The sequence below is a fragment of the Marmota marmota genome, unplaced genomic scaffold (genome assembly GCF_001458135.2).
Source record: "Marmota marmota marmota unplaced genomic scaffold, marMar, whole genome shotgun sequence".
In the NCBI taxonomy this organism is placed as follows: domain Eukaryota; kingdom Metazoa; phylum Chordata; class Mammalia; order Rodentia; family Sciuridae; genus Marmota; species Marmota marmota.
The window spans coordinates 63,822,795-63,838,063 of NW_025999900.1; the positions used below are offsets into that span (position 1 = coordinate 63,822,795).

Sequence of the window (15,269 nt, forward strand, 5' to 3'; positions counted from 1 at the left end):
GGGCCGATAACCTTCTGGGAGCCGGCCGCCAGCGGGATGCAAGGACCTCAGCTAGTGTGCCACGCGGGCCAGCTATGCAGGGGACAGGGCCTGGGAAACTTCGACCTGGGTTCGTTTCCGAGTCTGCCGCGGGACCTCAGCGTCCTCGCCTGTTTAATGGGACACTGCCGTGAAAACGGACATGCAACGCCGGGACCTTCCGAGGCCTGCAGGCCCGAGCACGACTAGTCGAGAAACTCCTTGGGCGGCGAAAGGGCGCCCTCGTAGCGCTCTCGCCTGTCCTGCCTGCGCGCCCACCTGGAGGTGGCCTCTGGGGCTTCCGGTCTCCGGAGAACACGCGGGAATGAGAGGGTCTGAGCGCGCCGCGCGCTTCCGGCAGGGCCGGGCGCTGTGCTGGGTGAGAGGAGACCGAACTTCAAAACAGGCGGGCAGAGGGGCGAGGGGCTCCGCCAAGCCCCGGGGCCCTCACCTTCCGGCGGGCCGAGGGAGGGCTCGCCGGAGCAGCGCCAGGCTGCGAGGGAGGTGCCGGGACCCGCTGAGAACTTCCGGGCCCTGCGGGCCTGGTGGCGGGGACTCCAGCCACAGTGCAGAGGTGCGCAAGTCGGGCCCGGGCGACTCTGGGGAGGGGACCCCGAGCTGGACCCGTGGGCCTTGGAGCAGAGAGCGGGGCTGAGGGCAGGGAGTGTGCGGATGCCCCGGAGTTCGAGCCCGTGGTCGTGGCGGGTAGTTGTGGGGTAGGGTGGTGGGGAGAGCTGAGCGGACGTGGCTCACCAGTCTCCTGACGTTCGCAGTGGGCGGGGCCCCTTGGTCCTTGCAGCGTCCTGTTGGCAACTTCTCCCTGCCCTTCCCCAGGGCCTCAGGGCGGTTTAGACTGTCCTCCTGGATCCGGCCAGGCCTGAGACTTCTTCACTGTGGGGCCGACTTCCTCCTTTAGGGCCTCCGGCAAGACCCTGTGCCACGTTTCGCCGCCCTTTTCGTCCTGTGTTGCCAGGTTCTGCAGTACAGCCACTGATTGCAGTGAATGCGTGTCCGTGGAGGGACCTTACCTGGGGAGGATGCCAGCGTCTGTCACTGGTGAAACTTGGTGATACAGAAGCCAGGGGATTCCACTGCTCCTGTGTGTTTCAGTTTATCCTTAGGATCTAAATTTAACCATCATTAAGCAGAGACCCAAACCCCAGGGCTGCTGACTCCTAGTCCAGTGCTCGTGATGGCTGGTGGGCCCTGAACTAGGGGTCTGGAGGCCTAGGTTTGAATATCACCAGCCTTCGACCCAGCCAGGTGGCTCATGGGATGCGTTGGGGAGACTGTGAAAGGTCGGAGCACAAGACACTGAGTCAGGAAAAAATATTACATAAAAACTGATAAGACAAGGACAGTCTGTTTTGCTTTATTTTTTAAGAGAACATGTGTGCCTTTAAGTGGGTACTGTGCCTGGGGTGGTAGCACTGAGCTCTGCCTCCCTGGGGGTCTTGGGAAGGGGCCAAGCAGCAGCCTGGTACACAGACAAACCATGGCTGAGCTCAGAAACCCTGCAGGGAGGCCTCATGGGAGCCCCCTGCAAGGATCCAGGTGAGGCCTGCAGGCCTCTCTAGCTGTGGCCCTGCCAGGACAGCAGGACAGTGGGGGTGGGCTGGTGGTGGGGAACAGCATTCTGCCTAGGGCTAGTCAGCAGGGGAGAGGTGGGGGTGGGAGGCACTTAAGGTAGGACCAGGATCTGACCTGCTTACCTCAGGTGCCCCAGGGCCTCTTGGTGGGCACTGGGTAGGGGACTGGGGGTAGGTACTGAGATGGGCTTTGTGAATCACCTCCCTAAAGAGTCCCTGTTGCCCGAGAATTCTTCATCCTGGTGTGGCTGTGCCTGGTGCTGGGGACACAACAGACAGCAGTCTTCCACCTCCTTGGCCTCCGTGTAGTTGGAGAGAGAGAGAGAGAGAGCAAGCAGAAGGCAACACCGAGTAACCGTATGGACATGTGCTGCGGCACAGAGCCTGCCTTTCACTCCCAGGACCATAGGGAGGCTGGAAGCGGAACTGTCTCAGGGGATGAGTCAGGTCACTGATAAGGGTGGATTTTTATTTGGTAATTTATTTTATCATTTCTTACACAAGACAGTGGGGAAACAGCCATCAGCAGGCAGAAAGGAAAAGCAAGTCCTCTGCTCTCCCGGCTCTGGAATCTATTGAATTAAATGAGAAGTGGGCTGTCAGTTGGCTCCCATCTCAGTGCCATGAGCCCCTGAGGCCCAGGGTGACCTGGCTACAGCCTCACTGCTTGTCTTTCATCCCCTAATTGCTCCACTCAGGTTTGCACTCCCACCTCAGGGCCTTTGTACTGGCTGCTCCTGTACCCGCTCCTGGGAAGCTCATTCCCCATCCCCCAACCTTGCATAGCTCTATCTCCAGAACTTCCTTTGTCCCCTCAGAAGGAGCTTGGCTAACCCTCTGCTGTGGTCTTCGTGTTCATGTGTTGAAATCCTACCCTCCAACATGATGGCATTAGGAAGAGAGCCTCTGCAGGCTTGACAGCTGACCCTTCTCCAGGGACATGTGGCTTGTGAGAGAAACACAAGGGATGGTTCCAGTTTTTCTAAGATGTATTTCAAGAATTAAAAACATCAGGAACAGAGTGCCCCCCTGCTGAACTGCGTTCCACCATGGTGGGGAGGGTACTGAGCAGGACGCCTGGGGGAGGCTTGTCCTGTGGCTTTGACAGGCGGGCGTCTGTCCTCATTTGACTTCTGCTGTGGAATCAGCTACCCCTTGGGCCCTGCAGGGCTGAGTCATGTCTTAGGGAAACAGCTAAGAGGCACAGTCCCAGGCCCCACCCCAAAACTAAGCCCCCAGGAGCAGGTAGGATGCATCTGCATTTAAGCCAACATTTTCCCTAAGGGGCTTTAGCACTCAGGTTCAGTGTCTCCAAAGATCTCAGCTCAGACCCTTCCTGCAGGTCTTTGCTTTAGATTGTGTGGGACGGGGTCTGGGAGGATTCTGGGGCCCAGCAGTACCCTGCCCTGGTTCTGTGCTTCCATGGCAAAACGGTTCTGGCTTTGTGGGAAATGAAGATAGGAGTTTATTTGATAAACCAGCTAAATTACTAAGGGGTTTTTTTGTTTTTTGTTTTTTTTTCCTTAGCTCCAAAGTTGCCACCAGCCTGTGGGATAATAGCATTTCTGTCAGTTTCCCCTTAGGTGAGCTGCAGGCCCCTGGCATGCTCCAGTGCCTTTCAGAACTCCACTTGGCTTTAGGGGGCCAGGAGGCCAGAGCGAAATGACCAGAAACTCCATGTTTTGATTGATGGTGTGGGGACTGGACTCAGGGGTGCTTTAGCACTGAGCTACATCCCCAGGCCTTTTTATTCTTTGAGACAGGGTCTGTCCACTTTGCTCAGGCTGGCTTCGAACTTGCAGTCCTGCCTCAGCCCCCAGGCTTGTGCCACTCCATCTGGCCAGAAACTCAAGGTGGGAATTGATATGAATAGATGTGCCAAATGCTTCTCAAATAAAAATAGAGCTGCAGGGGTCTGCAGGCCAACCGGTCAGGGTGTGGGCTGGACTGGAGGAGCTCAGCCACTTATTTGTGGACAGGATACTTGCTACCCATCTGGTCCCACCTTCATGCTTTCTGAGGATCCTACAGACAGTGGCAAATGTTGGAAGCTCAGGCTGTCCCAGGCCAACAGGCCTCTGAGGGCAGGGGCCACAGGAGGGCACTGTGCTCCTGCCTAGCCTAGGTTGGTGCTTGGTAGGGCAAGTGGAGTTGGCATCCTGGGAAGGAGGGAGAGGGAGGGGCAGCTGGCAGGGAGACACTGTGTGCCAGGCACAGAGCCCATCAGGGCCAGGCATGGTCACAGCAGGCATGCCCTGCAGCTGGAGACAGGCAGCCCCTGAGACTGGCAGAGAAAAGGCTCCGGAGAAGTGCCCTCAACGTCCTGCAACCTAGCAACTCTGAATGTTCCAGAATCCTGGAGTGGATTTCAGGTTCCAGTCTGTGGCCTGTGCCGCCTTCCCCAGCTGCACCCTGCCAGGCGTTAAGCCACTCAGTGAGACTCTCTAAATAAATACAAATAGGGCTGGGGTGTGGCTCAGTTGTCCGAGTTCAACCCCTGGTACCAAAAAATAAAAGGCCAGACCCAGCGACGTCCTCCTGGGGTGGTGGACAGGGAGGAAGTCTTCTCTCCTGCAGCCAGTCTCCTGTGCCACCCCCTTCCTGCATGGGGCTCTGTCCTGTCCTTGGTCTCCTAAGTGCCTGACCTCTAGCTTCTGTGTCACAGCAGGGGGCACCCACATTGGGCTTGTCCTAGTGCAGGGCACAGGCAGCTCCTCCTCTACCCTTTCCCTGACCCTTTCCCTGCATCACTGAATGCGGAGTGCCTGCTCACCAGCCGGCTGGGTGGCCCTGGGGTTCCTATCAGGGCTGCTTCCCTACCCACCTGGTTCAGGACATCCTGCCTCCCTGGCATTGGCCCTCCTTCACCTGCCACTGCCCAGAAGCCTCCACCTGCACTACAGGGTGTGTCCACACTCTCCACTCCAGTGTCCCAAGCCTTCCCAGTCCCAGCTGGCCTTGGCTCACCAGGCCACTCTGCCAGTCAGGCCACACTGGGGTGCTCTCCTGCTGCCTGCCAGGAAGGCCTGCCCCCCTCAGAAGGGGCTCAGTGGTCTCCTTCCCGAAGCCTCCAGGGCAGCTGCAGACCGACAGGCTTCTGGACCCTCACAGGGACTGCCACAGCCTTTCCTGGCTCTTTATGGCAGCTTGATTCCTGTGTTCCCGCTTCACAAGGTGGAGTCGTCCCCTCCCCCCACTGGGCCTGGGCCTGGGCCTGGTGACACCCTGGTGAACACAGAGGGCCGCACAGCGGAGTCCTGAGGGCCAGCTGGGTGCCCCCTGCCTGCTCTAGGGGAAGTCAGGTGCCTGCTGGGAGGCTACTCCAGCCCTGTGCAGGGGGGGTTAGGGTGTGGCTTCAGGTCACTGAGTGAGTCACCCTAGTCAAGCCTTCAGTGACTGCAGCCTCACAGAGACCACACAGAGCCACCCAGCCGAGCTTCCTCAGGGACCTGACCCTCAGACATTGTCAGAGAATGAATGTATGATGTTTTTAAGAAAAGCATTTTATTGAGTATATTTAAGGTATATAACATACACATAGATAGTAAAAGCAAATTAACATTTTCATTTTATAGAGCTTTTTGCTTTTGTGGCAAGAGCATTTAAACTTATTTGGCTCAGTCTGGTGGCCACGCCTGTAATCCCAGCTACTTGGAGGTTGAGGCAGGAGGATGGATTGTAAGTTTAAAGGCAGCCTCAGCAACTTAGTGAGGCACTAAGCAACTCATGAGACTGTCTCTAAATAAATACAAAATAGGGCTGGGGATGTGGCTCAGTGGTTGAGTGCCCCTGAGTTCAACCCCTGGTGCCAAAAAATAAAATGTTCTTACATGGCATGAATCCCATGCACAGTATGGTTGTATTGCCTGTGGTCCTCATGTCCTACGCTAGCTCTCTAAACTGGTTCACTCTACATATCTGCCCCTTTGCATAAACTTTTTTTTGGTGATGTCTTGAGTTCATCTTGTCCAAGTGAGAACTCCAAGGCCCAGGAGAAGGCCTTCTCAGCCCAGTCTGCAGTGGGCACAGCGTTGAGGATGCCCTGGGGCAGAGCCTGAGGGTCTGGAAGTGTGGCCAGCAGAAGGTGCTGCAATAAGTACCTGAGAAGGGTATCCATGCCTGGAAAACATCAAGAGACAAGACCAGGGCCAGGGAGGGGACCCTAGGAACAAGGCAACAGTGGCTCCAAGATTCAATTCTGTCTCCCAATGAAGTAACCATTGCCAGGAACCTTTGAAGTCATCCAACTGACCCTGCTGCAGAAAGCTGTGGCCATTCATGGTGGCAGATCCCGTGTCAGTTCTGCAGCCATATAGCACACCTGCTGGCACAGCTCCGAGGCTGCATGGCCATTACTCTTTGGTTCTCCAACTGTCTGGCGCTACATGATAAAATTTCCATGTTAGCCAGGTGGAGTGACTTGGGAGGCCAAAGCAGGAGATCACAAGTCTGAGGCCAGCCTTAGCAAATTAGCAAGGCCCTAAGCAACTTCGTGAGACCCCCCCCCAAAAAAAAAGCCAGAAGTGGTGACACACCTGTCATCCCAGCAGCTCCAGCTCGGGAGACTGGGGTAGGAGGATTGCGAGTTCAAAGCCAGCCTCAGAAACTTAGTGAGGCCCCAAGCAACTCAATGAGACCCTGTCTCTAAATAAAATTCAACATAGGCTGGGGGTGTGGCTCAAGTGGTAGCGTGCTCGCCTGGCATGCACAGGGCGCTGGGTTCAATCCTCAGTACCACATGAAAATAAATAAAGATGTTGTGTCCACCGAAAACTAAAAAATAAATATTAATAAATAAAATAAAATACAAAATAGGGCTGGGGATGTGGCTCAGTGGTTGAGTGCCCGAGTTCAATCCCCAGAACCAAAAAATCCCTGGTACAAATAAAAATGCTGAGAATGCTTAGTGGTAAAGTGCCTGAGTATTCAATTCCCAGTACCAAAATTTTTTATCCCATTTTACAGATGAGGAAACTGTCCTAGGATGGTAAAGAGATTCTTCCAGATCATGCAGCTAGGAGCAGCAGGTGAGGGCTAAGCCCAGGCTGCCTGGTGCAGAGCCCCGACCACCCCTATCTGCTTGGCCACCCATATCTCCAGTACTGTGGATGGTCACAAGAAGGGGGTCCCCCAGTACTCAGCTGGCAGGGCCACTGAGACACGGTGATAGGGAAGGAAGCAAACTGCAAAGCAGTGTTTGAAAAAAGAACATGGGCATTTCCCTAGTGCCACTGGAAGGCAGGACACCAGGCCCAGGCTGGGGACTTTCCTTCTTACTTGTAGTTTTTCCTTTTGCTATGAAAAGTAAAAGTGCATTTTTTTTTTTAAAGAAAGAGAGAGAGAATTTTAATATTTATTTTTTAGTTTTCAGCGGACACAACATCTTTCTTTGTATGTGGTGCTGAGGATCGAACCCGGGCCGCACGCACGCCAGGCAAGCGCGCTACTGCTTGAACCACATCCCCAGCCCCTAAAAGTGCAGTTTTTAATTGTCCAGTTTTCCCATGGCCTCAGCCAGAAACTGCCCTGCTTGGTAGGGCTGTGCCCTCCCTTCAGGGCTGTCACCGCAGCTCCAGGCATGGTTGGGGTGTTGTCACCCCCTAGGAGTCAGCCTGGGCCAGCTATACACAGTGGGCTCTGGGACTGATAGAGGAGGCCTCCAGCAGGCCTGGCTCCCCAGAGGGGAGGCTCCTTCAGGCACCCCCTGGGCTCTGCCTCCACCATGTACAATCTGAGGTCCCTTGTCTGTTGGGAAATCAAACCTTGGAGAGGTTGTGCATCTGATCCAAGGTCACACAGCTGGGAGAGGCAAATCCCCAGTCAAATCTAGGCTGAGGGGACCCCCAACACACAGCTCCTCTGGGGAAGGCCTCTGGCTGCCTCCTCTGACTGCAGTACTGGAGATTGAACCCCAGGGCCTTGTGCATGCCACGCATGTGCTCCACCACTGAGCTGCTTCCCCAGCCCTTGTTATTTGTTTTAAGACAGAGTCTAGCTAAGTTTCTAAGGCTGGTCTCGAAATTGAGATCCTCCTGCCTCAGCATCCTTAGAAGCTGGGATTACAGTCACGGGCCACTACGCACCTGTCCAGCCCTTTTGCTACTTTTTATCATGGGCTACAACAGTCCATTGCCCACCACCTAGAGCTGGCCTTCATTAAGACTTTGTCCCATTGCTTCTCTTCCCTCTCTCCTCCCCTCCTTTTAACTCCTCTGTTTGTTTACCCGTCCATCGGTCCATCTTCTCCTCCTCTGTTCTTTCACCTGTCTGACCGTCCCTCCACCCGTCCGTCTAGCCACCGACCCACTTTCCCCCACATGTACCCCCTCAGCCTCCCAGGTTGCCCTGTGCTGGGTGCTGTGGAGCCAGACCCAGCACTGCCCAGCCTGCCACAGCACATAGCTGGCAGGAAGTGATGAGCGGCGCACAGCGGTTCAACGAGGAGGTGCCATGGTTTTGGAGCAGGGGTAAAGTTTGTGCATTTGTTCAAGAGGCAATGGGCGGGTGGAACTTGGCCGCAGAGACCAGGAGCCTTGCTCGTCTCCAGTGTCACCCGCTGGGGCTGCCCTAACCTTGCCTGACCCTCCCTGGAACCTGGCAGGCTCTGGATTCTACTTGTTTATCTGCTGCTCTATCTCCCTTCCCACACAGCAGACCTGCCAGGGCAGGGCCTGTGTGAGGTACTGCTGTGTCCCAGAGCCCTGAGGGGGTCACAGACACGTGGCACATGGCAGGTAATGCTGGTTTCAGGAGCAGAGGGCGTAGGCAAGTGGGCCAGGGTCCAGAGACACCACTGCAGCCAGGGCAGTGCAGACTGAGGGTGGTAAGTGGATCTGAATGTGAAGTAACTCTAACTGTGGGGCAGAGGAGAAAGGCATCCAGGGCCACTCCAGTGCCAGGGGTGGGTGGCCCTTACTGCACTGGAAATGTGGGACTAGGTAGTCCTTGACCCTTTAAGTATATGACCTGCTTCGAACTCCCTCGTCCACGGCAGTGGCTTCTTGAGTGTAGTATGCACAGTGGAACCTGAGACCCAGCTCTATCTGCCTACCTAGAGCACATCCTTCACCTCCTTCCTTCTAGGCCCTAAGCTGCGTTTAATGCAGCCCTCAGCACTTGGCTGACTGTCCATGGGGACATGTCTGGAATTTGCCCTGAGTGGTCACAGACATGAGGCAGGTGCTGTCTGCATTTTGTGGCTGCAGAAGTGGAGGCAGACAGAGGCTGAGGGACTTATCCCAAGTCTCAAAGCCAAGCCCCAGAGCTGGTATTTGAATGTGGGCAGCTTCATCTCCCTGTGGACAGGATGGATAACAGGACTGGTCTTGGATGGGCCACTGCTGCCCTCTGCCCTCTGCCGGGGCAGCTAGTACTGCCCACTTGCTCACAAACAGCCGACCAGGGGGTCAGCCATCATCAGCACTCAGCCTGTTCAAGGCCAGCCTGCAGGTCAGCCTGTGAGAGGACAGGAGAGCAGGGGACACGTGGATTCCTGCCCCTGCTGCCCCGCCCTCAGGTCAACCAACCAGAGCCGCTGGGCCCCAGAAGTCAACACCTGTGCCCCGCCCCACCACCAGTTTTCTGGCCTGAGGCCCCTCGGTTGGTTTCCATGTGACCCTGGCCAGTGCACGGCTCCCCTGAGCCTAGTGTCCCCCCTTTCTGGTCACATGGGGCCTGTGCTGAGCCCCTCCAGGGGCCCAGGTGGTGGCCATGAGGCAAGCTTCCCTGTGCTGGCCCTGGTCAGCAGGGCATGTGGTTGTGAGCGCACTGGGAGTCAAGTCCAGCACTGTCTTGCATGGCTTGGGCAAACCCCTTCTGGGCCTCAGTGGCTCCCTCTGTAAAATGGGTGTTGTGACGCTGCCCTGCCTCCCCCCGGGGCTGGGAGGTAAGCCACACAGGTGCAGGTGTGAGGGTCAGCGCTTTCACAGCTGCTGCGATGAGTGGGAAACCGGGCCAGGTGGGGCAGGCCTGGCCCTGGGTCTGGGGAGAGACTGGAGGGAGCAGAAGGCTGAAACCTGTGGGGGTGGGTGGTGCTGTACCCAGGGGTCTCTCTTGGGGTGGCCACCCTATGCCTTTCCTCCCTGCCAATAGGGCTCCTTGAGGACAGGGCCAAGGTCTTTGCCTGTGGCAGCCTCAACTCTCCTGAGCTGCATGTCCCTCTGGGACAGGATGGACAACAGGACTGGTCTTATGCCCTCTGCCCTCTGCCATGGCAGCTAGCACTGACCACTTGCCCACAAACAGACGGCTGGCCAAGGGGTCAGCCGGAGGGTGGTGTCAGAAACTGTTGAATGAATAGGTGAGGGAGTTTGTGGGTTCCATGGCAGGAGTCTGAAGCAAACCCAGGGGAGTTAGGGAGGCCCAGAGGACACAGCAATGACCCGAGTTTGGGCTTGGAGTGGCCAGAGCCACCATGTCCCCATCTCCAGGCCTCTAGGAAGACTCTGGATGTAACCCAGGGGGCGGTGGGGACAGTGGTCCTGTCTCTGGAGGCGTGACTCCTCCGGTGACCTCTCACACACTTTCTGACACCTAGGTCCCAAGGGCACTGGGACTAGGGTCCTTGGGGGTGGGGCAGGAGGGAGTCCATCCGCCCTGTGCGTGGGTGTGGGCATCGACCGCTGCTTCCTAGCAAGCTTCTGCTTCCTGTCCTCTGCCCCCACCACAGGTATTTAATGCCTGCCAGAAGCATGCTGGGAGCTGCTGAGGCCACCGCGGTGGTGGCACAGATCAGGCAGTTGGGCCAGGGCCTTCCCCACCTCCCAGGTTGTCCATGGATTTTGTTGCTGGAGCCATTGGAGGTACCATACAGGGACGCTGGGCATTCTGGGGGCTGCTGTTTCTGGGTGCTGGGGAAGCTGGGCCCAGACGGGCGGGCTGTGGGGCGGACTTGTCGGGGTGTCTGCACTGATTGGGAGAGGGGACTCAGGATGCTGAGGGCAGGCTGGGGACCGTGGGAGGGACAGAGGGTGGCGACAGAGGGAGCTGGGAGTCCTTGTATGAGGCATGATGAGCCTGGGAAGAGGCATGAGGCTGTGGATGGAGGTCTGGGCCAGAGCCTGAGGGCGCCGCAGGGTGGCCGCGAGGGCGGCCGCGAGGGCCTCCCTGGCCTGCTCTGCTCTGCTCTGCTCTGCTCTCCGCGGGGTCCTGCTCCTTTCCCTCCTGGGGAGGGGGTGCTTGCGAAAGACTCCCCAGGCCCTGGGCCTGCAGGGCTGTTTGCAGTGAGGTGGCCTTGGTCTTGCTTGTCTTGTGAAATAGCTTGGCAACCCTCTGCTTCTGGGGACAGTGTGTGGAGGGGTCAGGGTCCTGGTCCCTTCAGGAGCTTTTCTGAGGTCCTACTGTGCCAGCCCAAGGCTGGTCATCTCCTTGAGTATCAGTACTGGGAGGAGGTTTAGAGCAGGGCCTCACAGGGGCCACACGGCCAGGGAGGGCTCCTGGGCTGACATCCTCCCTCCAGAGCCTGCCAGGAAGCCTGCAGGAAGGGCCTGTTCCCTGCTGAGCCCCAGGTCACAGGGATATGGACTGGCCTTGTCCTGGGAGGACTTTAGTTCTGGGGAGGAACTGGCCCATGGGGCACAAGCAGCAAGTGATTAGGGCTCAGATCAACATGTCCTAGGCTCAGAGGCAGCCCCGGGGGTGGCGGTCAGGGAAGCTCCGGAAGGGAGATGGCGCCGTGGCAGGGCTTTGATGGATGAGCAAGAGCTTGGTGAAGTGTCTGTGCAGGTCCAGGAGGGTAATGAGCTGCTGAGTCGGCCAGCCCTTCCCTTGACCTCACTCCCTGATCCCGCCAACTCCTGAGTGCGGGACACACAGGAGGTACAGCACAGCCACTGTGTGCCTTTTCACCACCACTCTCAGAGTGAGCTCCCCAGGGTCTGGCTTCCCTGTGGCAGTGCTAGGGCTCTAGGTCTAGGCCCGGTCTCAGGAGGGGATGACAGCACCGGGCCTGTGGCTGGTCCAAAGCCTGGGCCTCGCGCCTGAGGCTTCCCTGCGTGGTATGGGTTTGTGTCGGTTGCCCTTCCTCACTGTGACAAAGCACTTCAGTTAAGGAGCACATGAGGAGAAAAGGCTTATGTTGGAGGTTCCGTCCACGATCGGATGGATCCAGGGTTTTCTGGTGGAGGTGGAGGTGGCGATGAAGGGTTTTACGTGTGCAGCAGACTGCTCACCCTGTGGCCAGGAAGCAAAAGTGACCAGGGAGAGACTGGGGCAAGCACCAGGCCCCACCTCCCAGGGCCACAGGTGCTCGCTGCAGGGCCCAACCGGGGCCAGGCCTAACCAGAGCAGGCCCCTCTGCCCAGACCCTTCATAGTCCAGGCAGCCCCAGCCCTCTTGCAAGCCTCATGTGAGCCTGGGCACCTCTCAGCCTTGGCTCAGGCCAGGGGCCCTCCTCGGCCCCCAGGAAAGCCCTCCTTAGACTGATGGCCAAGGGCAAGTTTGCCTGGCTCATAGCTGAAGTCCCCCCAGGGCAGGGCAACAGGAGGAGTCACCACCAGACAGAGACTCAGGGACGTCACAGGCAAGCCTGGAGGAAGGTGCTCTGAGCCTCAGCTTCCTCATCTGTAAGACAAGGGGTGCTCTCGGATCAGTGAGGCCTCGAGTCAGGAAGGCAGCTGTGGGGTCTGTTCCCAGCTGGCTCAGCCCCATTCCTGTGAGATAGGCCCATGTGGCTTCCTGGTTGTCCCCCAGCCTCACTGTCCTCTGACTTCCTTGCAGGTGTCTGTGGTGTTGCTGTGGGCTACCCCCTGGACACAGTGAAGGTTCGGCAATGGCAGGGCCCCGCCTCACCCCGAGGCCCTATTTGGACCACCCTCAATGTCTCCTACACCACATCCATGGCCAGAACACCTTTCTAGAATGGTCTATGTCAGCTTTCTCACCTCTGTGTCTCAGGGCTTACCATACTTCTCTGCCCACACCCCAGCATGCCTGTGACAATCAAGGGGGTGACTCTGCCCCTTCCCCAGGTCCTGCTGACCTTGCCCTAGACCTGGAACCACCCCTTCCTGAAGCCCACATCTCCCCCAGGTCAGGATCCAGACAGAGCCAAAGTACACAGGCATCTGGCACTGCATCCGGGACATATATCGCCAAGAGCGGGTAGGTCTGGGGCCAGGGATGGGCGGGGGCTATATAGGTCTCAGGCCTCAGGCCTGGGAATGCTCATTCCCACTGTGGACCTATGCTACCCTCTCACTTCAAATGGGAACAATTGTGCTGATCTCATGATTTCTTTGAGGGCTAGAGCCCGGGTATCTGGCACACAGAGGGGCTCAGAACAGGGTTCTTACCTCCAGGAAAGGGTCGAGGTGGCACTGGGGTTCCGAAGGTCAGGGGAGGCATCTGAGTGTTGCACGTCTTTCTCTTCCAAGGAAAGTGCCCCTTGAGGAAGTGATGGACAGTGTGGGCTGGTTACTTCAGGGCTCAGGACCTTGTCCAGAGGAAGGCCTGGGGGCACTTACCAAAACGAACTTGGGGCTTGGTGCAACCAGGGTTAACTCATGAAGAAACAGCAGTGACAGAATGGCTTCTTATGTCCTCACCATCAACTGGCGACCCTGGGTCCAGCCCTGGCCTCTCTTTAATCCCTCACCACAGCCTCTCAAATTGAGCACTCGTGACCCTCATTTTAAGGTGGAGGAAACTGAGGCCTGAGGCGGGGGGAGTGACTAAGGGCTGGAGGGCAGGGACCAGCCTCAGCACGCCTCTGGGCAGCCCCTCCCCTGGACTGACTCGGGCCCTGTCCACCAGGTGCGGGGCTTCTACCGGGGCCTCTCGCTGCCTGTGTGCACGGTGTCCCTGGTCTCCTCTGTGTCTTTTGGCACCTACCACCACTGCCTGGCGCACATCTGCAAGTTCCGCTACGGCAGCACGGAAGCCAAGCCTACCAAGGCGGACGTCACGCTCTCGGGATGCGCCTCGGGCCTCGTCCGTGTGAGTGGGGTGCAGGGAGGCCCTTGGGGAGGCTGAGGATCCGAGTGGTCCATTTCTCTAGGTGGGCAGAGCCAGGCTGGGTGAGGGCAGACCCCATGAAGTGAGGACCGGGTGGAGAGCCAGTGTGCTGCCTCAGGAAGCACCAGCAGGGGTGTGGGAGGGCTGCGGGTGCCTCCCACCTGCCTCCTTCCTGCCCCAGGTGTTCCTGACATCGCCCACTGAGGTGGCCAAGGTCCGCCTGCAGACGCAGACGCAGGAGCAGCAGCGGCGGCCCTCAGCCTCGGGGCCCTCAGCCTCTTCTCCTGTGTGGGCAGTGCCTGGACCCAAATACCGTGGGCCACTGCACTGTCTGACCACGGTGGCCCGTGAGGAGGGGCTGCAGGGCCTCTACAAGGGCAGCTCGGCGCTGCTTCTCCGGGAAGGCCACTCCTTCGCCACCTACTTCCTCTCCTATGCCGTCCTCTGTGAGTGGCTCACCCCTGCGGGCCACAGCCAGCCAGGTGAGCAGTAGAGGGGCCTGTGTGCAGGGGGTTCAGCCCCGCAGAAATGGAGGCCATGAGAGGAGGCCATGGGAGGAGGCTGTGGCCTGTGCAGACTGAGCACTGGTACCAGAATGGGAACTTGAACCCAGGCGCTGGGCTTCCCAGCATGGGAGGACAGACCTGCTCTGTCACCAAGTCACTGTGTGACCTTGGGCAAGTCAAATTCCCTGTCTGAAGCATCAGTTTCTCCCTTGCGAAATGAGGACAGGGCTATAGGAGTCGGCGGGCTCCACTGGGGTGGGGCCCCAATCAGGCCACATGTCATTTCTCCTGCAGATGTTCTGGGTGTGCTGGTGGCTGGAGGCTGTGCAGGAGTCCTGGCCTGGGCTGTGGCCACCCCCATGGACGTGATCAAGTCACGCCTGCAGGCAGATGGGCAGGGCCACCGGCGATACCGGGGTCTCCTGCACTGTGTGGTGACCAGTGTGCGGGAGGAGGGGCTGAGGGTGCTCTTCAGGGGCCTGGCCGTCAACTGCTGCCGGGCCTTCCCGGTCAACATGGCGGTCTTTGTCACCTATGAGGCCGTGCTGAGGCTCACCAGAGGCCTGCTCACATAGCCGCCCAGCAGCTGCCAGACGCTGTGATAGCTGGAGGAGGCAAAGGGAGTAGTAGGGGGTGGGACCCCATGAGGCCGTCACCCAGGACAGCTGGGGGCCAATCTGCAGTAATTGGGCCAAGGCCTGAGCTTGGCTGCCTGCTGCCCAGCACAAGATCGGGTCGAGGGGCTGGTGAGCCCGAGAAGAGCAGCCCCTTGGGCGAGGGCCTGGGTCACATGGGTCATCTGCCTTTTGGTCAGTGGTTCTCCTTCTCCTGTTGCCCTCTGCCACCACTCAGCTCCTCAGAACAGCCCCGCATGGCCACCCTCTGCCCTCTCCCACCAGCTCCCCTGGTCCCCATGGCTGTCCCCTCTGAGGCAGCTTCACTGGCACCCCTGCCACAGGCAGTGAGGCCCGGCTGTCTGATCTCAAGCCTGGCTCCTTCCCTGCCCCAGGCTGCCCAGGCGGGCATGGCCAGGACAATGCACCCACCTGGGGTTTGACTGGCCGGGGCATAAGGCTGTCATCCTTGCCCAGCGGGGGAGCTGGGCGTGGGGTGTAGTCATCACCTCTGCCATGGACACTGTGCACCACGGGAGGACCCAAAGACTCACCCGGAGCTGCTGTCAATAAAGCATTCCTGAGCTGCC

At 58.3% G+C, this 15,269-nt stretch overlaps 1 protein-coding gene and 1 long non-coding RNA gene across 9 annotated transcripts; both read left to right on the forward strand.

Annotated features, from left to right (window-relative positions):
- Nucleotides 1-6: 6 nt before the first annotated feature.
- LOC125615369 lies at nt 7-3,223 on the forward strand. Of its 2 annotated transcripts, none has more exons than XR_007345986.1 (2): nt 7-592; nt 853-3,223. It is a non-coding gene; the product is annotated as an uncharacterized LOC125615369 (long non-coding RNA). The 2 variants fall into 2 exon arrangements; XR_007345985.1 differs by having other exon boundaries at nt 935-3,223.
- A 7,038-nt stretch (nt 3,224-10,261) lies between these two features.
- Nucleotides 10,262-15,269, forward strand: Slc25a47 (solute carrier family 25 member 47). Of its 7 annotated transcripts, XM_015495600.2 has the most exons (7): nt 10,262-10,408; nt 12,324-12,367; nt 12,636-12,707; nt 12,905-12,979; nt 13,359-13,541; nt 13,741-14,041; nt 14,360-15,269. In XM_015495600.2, exons 1-7 carry the CDS (start codon nt 10,381-10,383, stop codon nt 14,638-14,640), a joined length of 984 nt encoding a protein of 327 aa, XP_015351086.1. In that variant the 5' UTR covers nt 10,262-10,380; the 3' UTR covers nt 14,641-15,269. The 7 variants fall into 7 exon arrangements, with proteins under 7 accessions (XP_015351086.1, XP_015351104.1, XP_048655297.1 ...); XM_015495618.2 differs by lacking the exon at nt 12,905-12,979 and having other exon boundaries at nt 10,263-10,408; XM_048799340.1 differs by lacking the exon at nt 12,324-12,367 and having other exon boundaries at nt 10,283-10,408.

Bases quoted from the DNA above. Each gene is read 5' to 3' on its own strand.
- Slc25a47 (XM_048799340.1), top strand. From the start codon at position 10,283: ATGCCTGCCAGAAGCATGCTGGGAGCTGCTGAGGCCACCGCGGTGGTG. The intron at 13,542-13,740 runs GTGAGTGGGGTG...TTCCTGCCCCAG, and splicing joins GCGCCTCGGGCCTCGTCCGT to GTGTTCCTGACATCGCCCAC. The intron at 14,042-14,359 runs GTGAGCAGTAGA...TTTCTCCTGCAG, and splicing joins TGCGGGCCACAGCCAGCCAG to ATGTTCTGGGTGTGCTGGTG.